This window comes from Chenopodium quinoa, unplaced genomic scaffold (genome assembly GCF_001683475.1).
Source record: "Chenopodium quinoa cultivar QQ74 unplaced genomic scaffold, ASM168347v1, whole genome shotgun sequence".
Classification (NCBI taxonomy): domain Eukaryota; kingdom Viridiplantae; phylum Streptophyta; class Magnoliopsida; order Caryophyllales; family Amaranthaceae; genus Chenopodium; species Chenopodium quinoa.
Window position 1 is genome coordinate 5284199 of NW_018742204.1, and position 15124 is coordinate 5299322.

Below are 15124 nucleotides of genomic sequence, written 5' to 3' on the forward strand. Positions count from 1 at the left end.
TAGTACAAATTTATGTTGATGATATTTTATTTGGTGCTACTAATCAGGTTTTATGTGATGAATTTGCTAATCTTATGCAGAGTGAATTTGAAATGAGCATGATGGGAGAACTAGGATTCTTCCTAGGGCTGCAGATTAAGCAAATGGATGATGGAATAATGATCCATCAACAAAAGTACTTAAAAGAGTTGCTGAAAAAATTCGGCATGGAGAACAGCAAAGCTTATGATACACCTGTTCCCCCATCTACAAAATTAGATGCTGATCTTAAGGGAAAAGATGTTGAAGCTTCTCTTTATAGAGGAATGATAGGTTCTCTACTTTACCTAACAGCTAGTAGACCTGACATTGTGTTTTCTGTTGGTTTGTGTGCTAGGTTTCAAAGCAATCCAAAGGAATCTCACTTGAAGGCTGTTAGAAGGATACTTAGGTATCTTGTAGGAACAGCAAATCTGGGATTGTGGTACCCCAAAGGCAGTACCATTGATCTTATTGGATACACAGATGTAGATTATGCTGGTTTCTTAGTTGATAGAAAGAGCACATCAGATATGGCACACTTTCTTGGCTCTTGTCTAATTTCATGGGGTTCTAAAAAGCAAAATTCAGTGGCCCTATCCACAGCAGAGTCTGAATATATAGCTGCAGCTTCATGCTGTTCCCAGCTACTGTGGATAAGGAACCAGCTGAAAGATTTTGGTGTTATTTATAAAAGTGTTCCTATTTTTTGTGATAACACTAGTGCAATCAATATTTCAAAGAATCCTGTGCAACACTCCAAGACAAAACACATTGAAATAAGACACCATTTTTTAAGAGACAATGTGGAAAAAGGATTGGTGGAGATGTTGTTTTGTAAAAGTGAAGATCAAATTGTTGATATCTTCACAAAGCCTTTGTGTAGAGAGTCTTTTTGTAGGTTAAGAGTCCTTTTAGGTCTAGTTAGATTTTAGGTATTGGCTTCAATTACTTCCTTCAATGATTGGTTAGAATGGTATTCTCTTGTATAGTGTGTGTACATACTTATGTTGATATCTTTCAAGTGTTGTGTAGATGGTTCAAAATCTCAAAAGGATTGAGAATCATTGTTGTAAGAAACAGGTGAAATCAGGCTGAATTGCCAGAAACAGCGTGACATGGTTCTATACAGGTACCAGCAAAGGGAAACAGCAGACCAGCTCTGATATGTCATCCGATAATATCTTTTATTTTCGGAAGATTACTATAAGATATTTCCTTTTGGAAGGAATTTATCTTATTTCAGTTATTTAATCCCATATAAAAGGCAAACATATCATATGCCTTATTTATAGTTGGTTGAGATAATTATGGTAAAAGATAATTACCAAATTTTTGATTTCAATTTAAAAATATCCTTTAAAGTTGCTTTTTATTGGCTCAACTAACTCTTTTCTTTCCTTCTTCTCTCTTTGTGCTTCATTGTTAAAAATATACACTAACCCTTTGTGCAGATCATCAATCATCATCACTCGAAATTCTCTTTCTCTCTCTCGTATGCTTTAAATTCATCATTGTTCATTCGGTTACTGTTCACTCAAGGAACCAGCTCAGTCTCAGGGGGAACATCAGAAGGAAGCTCAAATGTCCTTAAGCCCGAAGTTGGAGGAAATTCGGAAAAGTCAGAGTGAAGAGGATGAAATAGAGATTGTTGGTTACAATGAGGAGACACTCATTGTTAAGACCATGGTACGAAGTAGAGTAACTCAATCTTCATTAAAGAAGTTCACTGAGAAGGTGTAGGAGGAACAGTCCATTAATTCTCTTCCGGAAACCAAGAGAAAAAGGGTACCAGCAAGAACCTTTCACACCACAAAAGGGTGGAGGTCTTTGCTTGATTGATGTGATGCTAGTCTTGTACTCGTTATGCAACAAGGAGAACTTTATGAATAAGTGCGGATCTCTCATGATTTATAATAAAAAAAATAAAAAAAAAAAAAAAAAAAAAAAGAACCAACAGGTCAGGAAGTGGTTTTGAAACAGATTGGGGAATCACAAGAATATGCTTAGTAATATAATGATTTTGGTTTAAGCAGAGCATGGTGACAAGGATGAAGAGGAATCAGATGATAATACAGAAGATGTTGCAAAGTTCGAGGAGGAGGAAGGGAACGAGAATGATGATGAGGAGTGATGCTGTTTCTGTTCTTGTTTCCTCACCCTCATGTTTATTCTAAAATAACTGATTTTGTTGGTCTGTCTACTTCTCTCCATTCCATGAACTTTCTTTTTGGATGGATTTGGGCTTCTTTGGTTGAACTTTGTTGGCTTGTATGAACTACTAACTCTGCTATGGTATGAACTGTTTGACTAATCTCTTTTTGCAGCATAATGCTTGAATGGTGGTTGATGCCATTGTATGGATAAGCACATTAACTTGTGCACATTGCTTTTACTTGTGGATACTTTTTAATGATGCCAAAAGGGGGAAGTAGTTTGAAGTTGAAGCCTAAGGTTTAGCTAGTTTAGATTGAGTCAGTTTGAGGTTTAGCTAGTTTAGATTGAGTCAGTTTGAGTCTTTTTATTTCGTATTTTCTATTTTCTGTTTAGGGAACCAGTTGGCCTAACTGACTTGTTCCAAAGAGTCTTGAGTCCTTGAAGTTTTTGATAGTTTTCTTTTTGAGCATGTCCACAGGTTCAGGAACTTCAAGAGTTTGTCATCATCAAAAAGGGGGAATTTGTTGAGTCCTTTAGTTTTGAATGATGGTTTTGAATGATGACAAACAGCTATGGGAAACAGGTCTTAATAAGTGTTGAAAACAGTTGGTTGGAACCAGCTATAATAGAACACTGTTTCCCTAGATAAGTTATTGATTATATGAGTTATCTATTGAACTAACTTATCTATATACAGGAAACAGTTAGATGATAAATGTGCTATGTACTGGTGGGGAACCAGTATGAACCGTTTCCTCGACTGCTATGCGGAAAAGCAGTCACTTACTTTATATTGTGCATTAACCTTGTTGAATGTGCAGTATATAAGTTGATTCCAAGTCTTGAAGCAAATAGGACTTTCGAAGAGATTGAAGAAAGATCCATTGGTTACAATTGAGGTTATTCAAAGAAGGTTTTCAAGACTTGAAGTTTACATGAAGGAAGACTATATCACAAAAGAGTTATCTAGGTTTTCATGTAATATGCTCCGTAGTATGCTTGCATGTTTGGGTTATATAAGTGCTTAAAAGTATATTGAAGTATGATATGAAATCTGGTACAAAGTTGGAACAGGTTTCATAACATGTTTCAATTCAGGGAACCAGGTCGGGGAACCAGGTTCACTGTACGAAATATTCGAGCTGCCGTTTTGGAAAAAGATTTTACAAAAAGATTTTTTCGAAAAGATTATTTTGAAAATATTTTGTGCAGCTGGAAATAAGATGAAATATTCTTGGTTACCTAAAAACTAGGAGTATTTATCTTAATTGATTCTATCTTTGTGATTAAATCAAATAAGATAAATACTTTCCTAAAATTACAATATATCTTATTCTCTAAGATTGTGTGATTTAAGGAAACTAGGTTTTAGGAATCTAAGCTTATATAAACTCATCTTATTTCACATATTTCGGGTGCCTCTCCAGAAATTAAAAAGAGCAATTATTTGAGAGCATATACTTAAGCACTAATCCCATTCATCAAGTTATATACAAGAGCATTCTAGTACTTAAACTTTTTCTCTTAATTAGCTTCGTAGAAGTGAGATCAAAGGAGAGTTCTTGATTCTTGTATTGAGTCTTTAACAAAGGGGTTAAAGGCTGGGTGAGTGTTTGTGAGTTCAAACACATTGGGCTTACGAGTGTAAGTCGAGAGCACACTCGGAGTAGAGTGTGGGGTTTGCTGGTTCCCGGAGTAGGGAAACAGCAGAGTGTTCTTTGTCTTTGTTTTTCGGAGTAGATTAATAAAGAACTTAGGATAGGAGGACGTAGGCCTGAGTTGGCTGAACCTCGTTAAATTTGTTGTCTTCTTTATTGCTTATTTATATTCCGCTGCGTACGGGAACCAGCACAACTGGTTCCTCACACATAATCCGAAAAGAAGCAAAATTAGCCAACGATTACTTAACACTCAATTCACCCCCCCCCCCCCCTCTTGAGTGCCCATTGAACCTTCACTTTCTCTTTTGTGTAAGATAATAAAAAGAAGATATTGTTGTATGTAGTTTGCATGGGGTAATAAGGAGTAAGGTAAGAAAAAAAAAACAAAGGGAACCGATGACATGAATGATTTAAAATAGGGTGTGTTTGTTATGAACATAGGAAATGGAATGGAATGGTATCAAATAAGAGCAGGCAAAGGTAACAATAAGCATGATTGTTATGAGTTGTTTGGATTGATTATGAGACTGATTCCTAATCTAACTTTCTATTGCTGTTAATAATATTTTTAAGCAAATATTAAGGGGGTGTTTAGTATAATAAGCGTAAACGGAATGGAAAGGAATTTGTTGAGAAGGAGAAAGGATAACGATAAATGTTACTTTTATCAGTTGGTTGGTATTGAAATGGAATGGAAACAATTATAAGTCAATCCTTTACTACCAATTGTTTGGTATAGTCGATGATGGAAAGAAATCATTTCTTATTTATCAATTCTTTTTCTAGCAAATTTTGTACGTCTTTTTCATAAAAGCTGAAGGAAGTTATACAAATATCTTGAATAAAGGAATTTTTAACTCTGGAAAATATATCAAATTAAGAAAAAAATTTATGTTACGCATATTTCCTCCAGGAAAAAAAAAATTAAAAATTAGACATCCTTGCATTTTTATTCTTATCATTACCAAAAATAAAAAAAAAAATTCAAATTGATATGAATTTTGTTGAATGAAAAATTGAAGCTAAATTTTACTTCATTTTTAAAACAATATGATTCGAAGATTGCATAAATTGTTCCAAAAACTTCAGTGTAGAATTTTGAATCTTTCATTGAAATTTTATTAGAATCAATTATGAAATTACACAAATAATTCAAAGATTTGTACTTGGCAAATATAAAGGCAAAATAGATTCAAATTTTGAAATATTGAATAAAGATGATGAAGAAGAAGAGAATTACACCATTGATTGCTTTAGCTCTTGCAAACATTGAATAATTTCACTCTTTTTTTTTTTTTGGATTTTTGGGCAGTGACAATTTCACCAAAAATCATTGTTATTTTGATAGAAATTTTTGGAAGAGAGAGTTGGTATTTGGAAGTGAAGATATGAGGATGTGAAATGTGAGCATGTGAGGATAAGAAGTAGAAAGTAATGAATGAGGGAAGCATCAGCAGGTAACGTGATCTGTTACCAGTGGATAAGAAGGGAAAACAATCTGGAGGATTCAATTACCCGCAAGAAACGGTAATCGTTACCATACCCATTAAAGCAAACAATAGGTAATGGATTGGATTTCATGAATCCGTTTTCTACCTTTGATATACTTGTACCAAACACCCCCTAAATTCACAATCTTCCACATTTAAAAAGATGAAAAAAAAAAAAAGAATGATTTTTGACATTTGGACTTAGCATGAGAAAGAGAAGAGTGAGTAGTGAGCATTTTTTTTTTACTCATCGCAACCTTTTGGGTTAGAGGTAGGGATGACAACGGGTCGGATCTGGACCGGGTCTGGATGGACCCGGATCCAGATCCGTTTTTGTATCTAGGATCCAGATCCGACCAGAAACCTAATGTTTGGGTCAAAAAATGCATTACAAACTTTCGTCGGGGGTTATTAAGTTAATTCAACCTATATTAAAGTTATACAACTAATTTAAAAACACAAAGTACCAAACTTATAAACTTATATTTTGAAATAAAATTATAAACAACGAAATACGATGTTACAAATAAGCTAGTGAAAAAACAACAATGATGTATCCGATATGAGCATCCAAAATTCATCTCTTAAAAGGGCTAATTTTTATCACTACTAACATTATCAACATTTTTAATAAAGAAAACACACAATTTTAATTTTAATTTTTATAGGAAAAATAAAAAAAAAAACGGGTAAACGGATCTAGATCCGGGTCTGGGGGCTAGACCCGGATACAGATTCGTTTTTTTCAGCAGGACCCAGATCCGACCCGGATCCGTTGGGTCAAAAACTTTGAAGACCCGGATCCGTGAAAAACGAATCTTGATCCACGGATTTGGGTCGGGTCCGGATCCACTGCCATCCCTAGTTAGAGGAGAGTAGGAATAATTGCTACCGCAGAGGAGGGAGCGGCTTAATTTGGCTGGATTGCATTACCGTGAGCAAACGGATTCAGATATATGTGCTACCAAACCAAACAGTCAGTAACGGATTTGGTTATTTGTATCCATTTCCCTGCCTTACTAATAAGGGGGCGTAGGACGTTCGTGGAGTCCATGCCTTCCGTACCAGTGTACCACCACAAGAATAGTCGTTCGGTTTCTACGAACCAAACATGCACTTAATGTAGTTCTTATTATATGACATGAATGATTTAAAATTTGTGGCGAATAGCAGGTAAGCACAGATGCAAAAGTACTATTCTGTATAAAAAGTTTGCAGAGTAATAGAAATATATTTTGTATATGTATCCTAATAACACCCCTAAAATTGGATACATATTTAAGAGTTACAGGTAAGTAATTTTTAATATTCAGAAACCAATACATTGGTGTCCTATGGAAGAGTGGACAGTTAAATAAAAAAAAAATTATGAATAAAATGTAAGATTGAAATTATCAACTTTGCTACCTTGCCTTGCTAGAACTGCAGAGTAAGGAGAGCAGTGTAAACTGTAAGTTCTGTAACCTCACCAATTAAGACTGCAAAAAGATGGTTCAACCTGGTTGCACCCCAAAACACTATGATATTCAAAGCAAGTATCACAAATCGAGTGGCCCAAGTGGATCCTCAGATGAAAGTTGGTCTCCTAGAAGGGAATCGATGTGCGATGTAGAGGGCTGATATGTCTCAGGATGCTGCCAAAAAGAATCGGACATCACGTAGAAGATATAAAAGGCTATTGCAGAAATCAAAAGCATAGCAAGCAGGAGTCCATAGATCTGCCAATCTGCAAAAAGAGACATGAATGTTAGCACCGTCGCCTTAGCGCCATTTATGAAAGACTTGGGAATGCATTATAGAGAGAAAGGTCGACCTTTCCATTCTACAGGAACAGTTAGCTGTGTCACCTTAGCGCCCCATTCTTTAGTAGTTGTAAGTACAACCCTGGAAATACAATGTCAGATAAACATGTCAACAAGCAACACAATTGCAAGGCAGCCAAGTTGAAGATCAAAACAATTACTACTCCCCTTAACAGAATCAGGTCATTTGAACAAGGTGAACTTCGAGGCATGTATTTACAGCTATAAATGAGAATGACATATCCTAGCATCAAAAGTACATAGCGGTAAAAACTTTCTCTTAAACTAGGCCTTTAAATGTATTTACAACTATAGATGTGAAGTCCTTGCCTCCTAAGAACCTAACAAAGATCCGGCAATGCAACTTATCATATTGCTTTTCCTCAGAATTTCTTCTTGGTGTTTCTGAATTTTTATTAAAAAATCATTTTTACTCGCTTGTCAAGCAAGAATTGCATGAGATCGAGATTTAAAGCAAGCAAGTCTATAAAGAAGCTCTCTTCTAGGAGCTCTATAAGGCCAAAAGGGCTTACTTCCCCGAATCCATGGTTTTATATCAATCTCCAACACCCTTGGCAATTCACAATCTAACCATCATATCTTGTCACTTCCCTGCACACATCCAACACAAATCTACCCTCTTAACATCCTAGAAGGTTGATTATGGAAGTGCCTACTAGAAAGGGTCTGCATGGAAAGTGCAAGATGTATGTTTAAAGACACTCCAATAATAAGAGGGCGCAGAACCCGCAAAAATTTCAAAGGGTTGCAAAGGCCAAGAAACCAGACAGGTCAATGCCTCATGTTGTAATCTTTCAAAATCTTTTAACTATCTTTAATGGGTAACATACTAACAGTACAAGTTTGTGAGGGTAAAAAAAGGGGCTGGCATATTGAGTAAGCAAAGAACAAATTAATAGCATTCAGAACAAATTGGAAAAAGGCTTTGAACATGTCATAACAATGCCTACTTTTCTGTGAAGAATAAAAAAGGATAAGTTTGAAATTCAAAGTGACATTTCTTTAGCTTTATTCGAATCAATCCCTGCACCCATCCACAGCAATTCACCATATATTTACCAAATACACTAAACCAAATTCCTTTTATTTGATGCCTACATGACCCTTTCTATACTTCATCTGGGTACTGAGCTATAATGCAGCTACTAAGATAAGATGATACACTTGAAGATTTACAAGAAAGAGGACAAAGTAAATCATAAATTGCAAAAAGTTCATAAACATACTATCAGGCATCAGCAACTACAACAGCAGAGTCATATATAAACATTGAACTTTAAGCTACCTTTCACTTGGACAAAACTCCAGTGCTGCAATGGATGTACCCGGGTGCAACCTCTTACTCCAGTGACTGATCCTCATTGTTTTTACTTCAACTACACACACATCACCATCTTTACTTCCCCTGTCAAAAAAGAAAAAAATAGTATTTGAAGGAAAATAATCAGTTAAACCCCCAACAAGCATGTCAACAAAACAATAGAACACAATACTTTATACTGCTACCGGAATTACTCTTGCTCAGCATTATTTGCTTTGACTCAGCTCTCTAAAGTTTAACGAGGGAGACGACAGGCTATATTAATGTTCAATGCGACACTATTTATGTATTGAAATGAGGCAAAGAGCCTCCAAATTGTAAGGATAAGCTTTTGACATATTGAGTTTTCTAATCAATAGTTCAATACTACCTCGGTTTTTTTTTTTAGTTGACACCTTTTGACTTTAGCACTATTCACATACTCCTCTTTGACCAAGTTTTGTGCTTTACACATACTGAAAAATATAGTCATGTGGGATTTTGTTGGATTCATCACGATATATATTTTCAAAATATCAACTTTTCATAATTTTTGTTTATCGGTAATTAAAGATATGAATGGTTGAAATTGTTCATTGGCAAACGTGACTAAAGAAAAGTGTCAACTAAAAAAAACGGAGGAAGTATTTACCAGGAACAGAACTGATTTGAAGCATGCTTCCTTTAAGAAAAGTAAACAAAATCTAAAAGCATACAAGCATGATCTCTGCCTCCTAAATAGTATCATATTGAAAAAGTACTTGTACATAGTTACATAAAATAGAAAGCTAGATGGAACTAGGCTATAACAAACAGAGACAGTAAGAGTAAAATCCATCAGATGATAATTGAACCAATACATGAAAAAACAGAAAGCGCACAGCAATTTGATGTGAAGCTCAGATGTATGTGAGAATTCTTTAGAGTTTAGGTCCTTACAAGGCAAGATATTTTCCATCTTGGCTGGTGGTTAACACCGAAGCAGGCTTTGCAAGCAGTACCTTATAACCAATTCTATTCCAAGTACTCATGTCCCAAACAACAGTCATCGGTTTAGCCTTAGCCTTAGCTGTATTTAGACGAATTCTATTTTAGTTTACAACTACAGATAATTTAAGAAAAATTTTCACAAAAAAGTACATAACTCTGCATCACCTAGAAGCTTATTTACCTCTTTGAACAGTGCAAAACAGAAAAGGTTTAGTTCCATCCTTTGAGAAGCAACATAATTCAATCTTTTCATTCTGCACAAGAAACTTACATATCATCAGCCCAAGTTATCAAAAGTCAGCACATATGAATAATTAAGACTAAATCGAGTGGTTTACTGAATCTCGTTTCAAGGTTGCCACAGTTACTCCATCGTTTGCATTCCAAACTCTTGCTGAACCATCAGTAGAAGTTGAGGCTAAGAACTCAGAGTCTAGGCTGAAAGACAACAACAACAGAAGTACATTGTTTAATTGATTGTTCCAAGTAAAACTATAAAAAGGGGCTTCAATGATAAAACCACACCAGATTGTACTGTAAAAAAATCGATGTATAAGCCAAATATATTACTCATATTAAAAAACCTACGCATCATCAAGCCAACTTTTACTGTTTTCCAATAAGCATTACAAACAGAATCCAATACATACCAGAAGTTGGCAATCAGTTAGTAACGCTAAGAGCCTAACAAGAGACAACTGTAAAGTTATCCTGGTTATGGAAGAAAACATGAAAGAGGCATAACAAGGAGCTAATTATGATTTACTGAAGGCCCTTGCTTTATTAAAATAAGAATCTGCTTTGCTGGGGTCATATCCACAACTGAAAGCTAGTTATCTTCGGAAAGAAACACCCAGTCTCTCATAAATGTATAGCAATAGCATAATATTTTATGTGGCCATGTATATAAAAGTTTCAATATATAACTTACATCATGAATACCAACCCATTAAAGCAATTAAAAGATCTTTATGAATTTTTAAAGTACCCCAGTCAATTTGACATGTTTGCAATGCTTGACATACTTATTTATGATTAATCAGATTAGGAATTGGAAGACAAAGAAAAAAGAGGAAGCATTGAAAAATCTGAAAGAGGAAATATCAGGTGACGACATTATTCTTCACTCATAGGAGTATTAAAAAATAAAAATAATATAATATAAACAAAATTGTCATTAAATAACTGTAACCGCCAACCACTTGGCGGCAAATAAATCGGGTTCCTTTATCCAACAACAATCTATCTACCAATCTACTCTAAGTGCACAACTAAGTACTAATTACTTGAATGGGATTCAAAACCAAATAAGGATATTAAATATATGGAATTTATTGTCACCTGAAATCCATATCCCGAAAGGACTTTTGAGCATTTGGTTCATCAAGAATTATTCGCAAGCTAGGCCACTCTAAGATTCTTAGATGCCCATCCTGAATGAGAGAAGAGTAAATTAGGTAATGTGGGATTAAAGTAAAGGAAAAAGAACAGCATATGTATTATTTTGCTTGGAAAAAGAGAGTGAAGAAAAGCAAGCATCAATAAAACTAGACCACACAAACTTGCCCCTTTTCATTCACTTCTTCAAATCAGATTCCATAGAGTCATAAACATCTTACCTCTCCACCACAACCAAGTTTGCATCCATCAACGCTAAACTCTATACAAGTTTGCAGTCCAACACCTTGTAGAGATGGTGCTTCTTTAGGCAACAGTTTCACAGAAGTTTCTTGAGTACACAATTCAAATAATCTGCAGTTTGTACACAAAAAGTTAAATACTTCTTAAAAATTAAGTGAAAAAATAGCTGAACTGCATTTTTAAAGTGTTCATAGAAGGAAGCTGTTTCATGTGCATGGTAAACGGAGTCCAAAGTGAATTTGATTGAGAACCTTGCTCTTCATAATACTCCATATCAGAGTTTAGCATCTACTGACAATGGGGAGTAAGGTCTTTAGTGGAAGGTTAAAGGGCCAATGACAGAGCTCTTGAAAACAAAATATCAAATCTTCTCATTAAGAAGCATGGTTAAACTAGTAAGTTTGGGATGCAAATGTACTATGGGTATTGTTTTGACGGGGTAATTACAGATCATAGTATGCTCTTTTGGGTAATAAATTATATGGTTACAAAAATTCAGAGAATAACATTGAGTATTAGTTAAAATCTACTTCATTGTATGCAAACATTTGGGGAGGGGGTGGACTAAAGCCCTAAGCTTTTGCCAATTTTTTTTTTTAAATGATAATTCATATGTCAGAGTAGGATATTTTGTTTCATGAACTAACTGGTATGTCATTCTTCTTTTCAAAAACTTAATTTCGATATGAATCAAAGGAGGCTTGAGAATCAACTGATTTGTAAATTATTTGAATTATAGAGTACCACATCAATATGTTTCCTTCGCATCTATTTTGAATAGCTCTATCTACTAACCAGATAAATCCCTGTTTTTTTTTAGTCCTTGGCATTATTTTTGAGACCTTGATTGGCTTGATTGTCTGGCATTAACCAAACTAAGTTTTAAACCTTTCAAATTATCCTCAAAAGTTTATACCTTGACATCTTGAAATACAACATCAGCATTATTACCCTGTTGTCTTTAAAGAGGCTCCAAATTGGAGCAACGCAGGCAGAATGTAGAATCTTGGGGGTCTAGGCTAAGTCGGAGCAAGACTAAGTACATAAAATGTAGTTCTAGCACTAGGAGGAAGTCAAGCGGGGATATAGTAACTTGGATGCTAAGGAGGTGCCCATGAATGAGTAGTTTAAAATACCTTGGTCAATTATGTATAAGAATGGAGACCAAGATGTAACCCTCAAGATTAAGTCCGGTTAGTTCAAATGGAGAATGGCAACTAGGTATTGTGTGACTGTAGCATACATTTGATGTTAAACAGAAATTTTTATCGGACGGCTATTAGACCAAAGTTGTTATGGGTCGGGCTTTCACAAACAATCATATTAGGAAGATAGAGTAGCAAAGATGTGTATGTTAAGATGGATGTGTGGGAACACCTTAAAGGATAAAATTAGAAATGAAGATATTAGGAGGAAAGTTGGAGTTGTGAACATTGAGGATAATATAGGGAAGAACCGAATGTGTTGGTTTGGGCATGTAAGACACATCAATAAGGAAAGTAGAGGGCTAGGATCCAGGGGATTTTAGAAGAAGGCGGTGAAGACCAAACATGACATGGATTGAAGAAGTTGAGAAGGACATGAAATAGTTGGGTTTGGAGGAGCATGTAAGAAAGGTATGGAAGGAAAGGATCATGGTTGACCAGTTCAGGAGACAAAATGTTGGTTTGTATAGCCGACCCCATCTTAGGGATTAAGGCTTCAATTTTTAATGTGGTTGTCGTCTTCATTGAAGAGGATCACATTGGAGAGACTCAGGATAGATAGGAAAAGGATTAAAGGAGACAAGCAATAAGCATAAACTTCAAAATAACCAAAATTTGGGTTCTCAATGTTGTCGTCAGTCATAAAGTCTCTATTACCAAAAGTTCAAGATAGCAGTGTTTAAGTTCGGTATTATCCATGGAATGCCACTAGTTGAACACAAAATCGCAGGAAGTTCATTTACTCAGAAACTCATAAAACCCCAAGGATAAATTAAGTTACTTTCCACACATAACAAACTTACAACGGCATGGCCTCTACAATTGAATATCTGAGTCTAAAAGCATATCATGGAAGATGAAAGGAAACATAACAAATGTAATGATCTACATGGAAATTTGGATAGAAAGAAAATGCACAAAATCTGATGTGCAAGATGTTTCTTAAACAAAAATTACTGGAGGAAAACAAGAAAAAAAGTTTAAAGGGTAGTTAGACATAACAAAACTGGCAACGCCAGGATTTTATTCAATGAAAATCATATCAGGGAAAGAATTTTGTGGAGAAAAATCAGGCCCATTTACACATTGCAAAAAGCAGACTAGTGCTTTGAGCAAGCTGCCTTTTGTTGATGAAGTTCAAACCATTATGCCCACTTACATGTATTTGCTATCACTTTTGAGTAAGCCTGATTTTTAGGGCAAGACCAAGGATCAAAATAATTTAAGAAGATAATATCAAGCATGGGTCTGTTTGAAAGGCTTTGCACCACTCCTGCTCTATATGTATAGAAAATAGGATCAGTAAACTAATAACTTGAGCACATCAACTCCATAAGTCTCTTTAAATTTTTAAATAAAAAAAAATTTCATTTTCAGGGATAATTGGAGACTTCGAAAGCTTCATCTTGCCAGATTTTTTTTTACAGATTCAATGGCACTTTATATTACTAAATCCACAAGACTTTCAAACAACATCACTAATCTTGAGTATGAGCATGCTCTGCACAGGTCTTAATAGTACTAACGGCCTATCCTAATCAAACACAACAATTATGCAACCAAACCTTTGAACAAAAATTACTTACTACTGCAAATTGTTGAATAAGGGATCTTCTCTCAATCATCTTCTAATTTTAATTGTCTTCCCTTCTTCCATCTCCTTTTTGTTTGAGTCCAATATCTCTCCCATCCATCTTACATACCAGCTAAATTAGCAAACTGCCTTTGATATCTTTACATATATATAGACTATACGAGTATACGCCCACTTCCCTACCCGAATAACCCCCCTACTACCCCCCAAAAAGAAGGCCCACTTCCCTAAAACAGCTAACACACTAAAATTAATGACTCTCACACTCATGGTCAACCAAGATTAATCTACTTACGCCTAAACAATATTCAAACAAATATAGCATATCATATATTTAGAACAATATTCAAACAAATATAGCATATCATACATATATATGGACTATACTAATGAGTAATGAATAAAAGTAGTTCAAGTACAATTTCTACGAGTTCGCAACAAAGACAGATTCAAACCCTGTTCTATCAACTACCCATTAACCTTCCATAAGCCAAAAATGCATCAAACCATCAAATCATAGCTAAAACTGAAATTAAAAGTGATGACAAAAAAAAAAGAAAAAGATTATAGACAATACTTGCAATCACCAGAAGAAGTAGCACAAATGATTTGATCCCCATTTGGGTGCACCGCAATGCAAATTGGCTCTCCATCTTCAATGTCATATTCAGCCTGAAAAACATAACAACCCAAAATTCAATTTCAGAATAATTATGATCAACCCCATCAAAATTTAAAATTTAAATAAAATATAGAATCATACCAATGGAGAAGAAGAGAGAGAAAGGGTCTTAGAATCAAAGGAGAAAATCTCAAGCTTTGATTTTGCAGAAGATGATTTATAAGATTTTCCCAAAACCACCAAATTAGCTTTTTCTGGGCGCTTAATCCACTTCCCACAGCTAACAATTCCAACGTTTTGCAACTCCATTGATCAACACCTTCCGTAAATTAATCAAAGACAAAACCCCACTTCACAAAAACTCTATTTTCTTCAGCGGTTTGTGAAAAATAAAAGTGGGATTTGCGAGAGTTTTTGTATTAGAGGAGGAAGGAGGGAAAGTGGGGCCTAGTACGGACGTGAGTATTGCGATATTTTAAGCTTCAACGACTACAGCTAATGAAGATGATAATGGCTAGTGGGTATATTAAGAGAGAGTCAAATGTCAACGGATAGATGGATAATTTATAGATTAAGGGATGCATTGCATGGCTGGGTTTAACAATGTGCTTCGGATATTCGGG

The 15124-nt window shown here is 35.1% G+C and overlaps 1 protein-coding gene across 1 annotated transcript; it reads right to left on the reverse strand.

Moving 5' to 3' along the window:
• Positions 1-6510: 6510 nt before the first annotated feature.
• On the reverse strand, positions 6511-15124 carry LOC110704800 (SEC12-like protein 1). Its single transcript, XM_021882648.1, has 10 exons — positions 14643-15124; positions 14457-14551; positions 11059-11191; positions 10781-10872; positions 9778-9877; positions 9621-9693; positions 9389-9518; positions 8435-8554; positions 7140-7210; positions 6511-7052 (listed from the first exon to the last, which is right to left on the reverse strand). The coding sequence occupies exons 1-10, from the start codon at positions 14808-14810 to the stop codon at positions 6865-6867; spliced, it is 1170 nt and encodes a 389-aa protein (XP_021738340.1). The 5' UTR covers positions 14811-15124; the 3' UTR covers positions 6511-6864.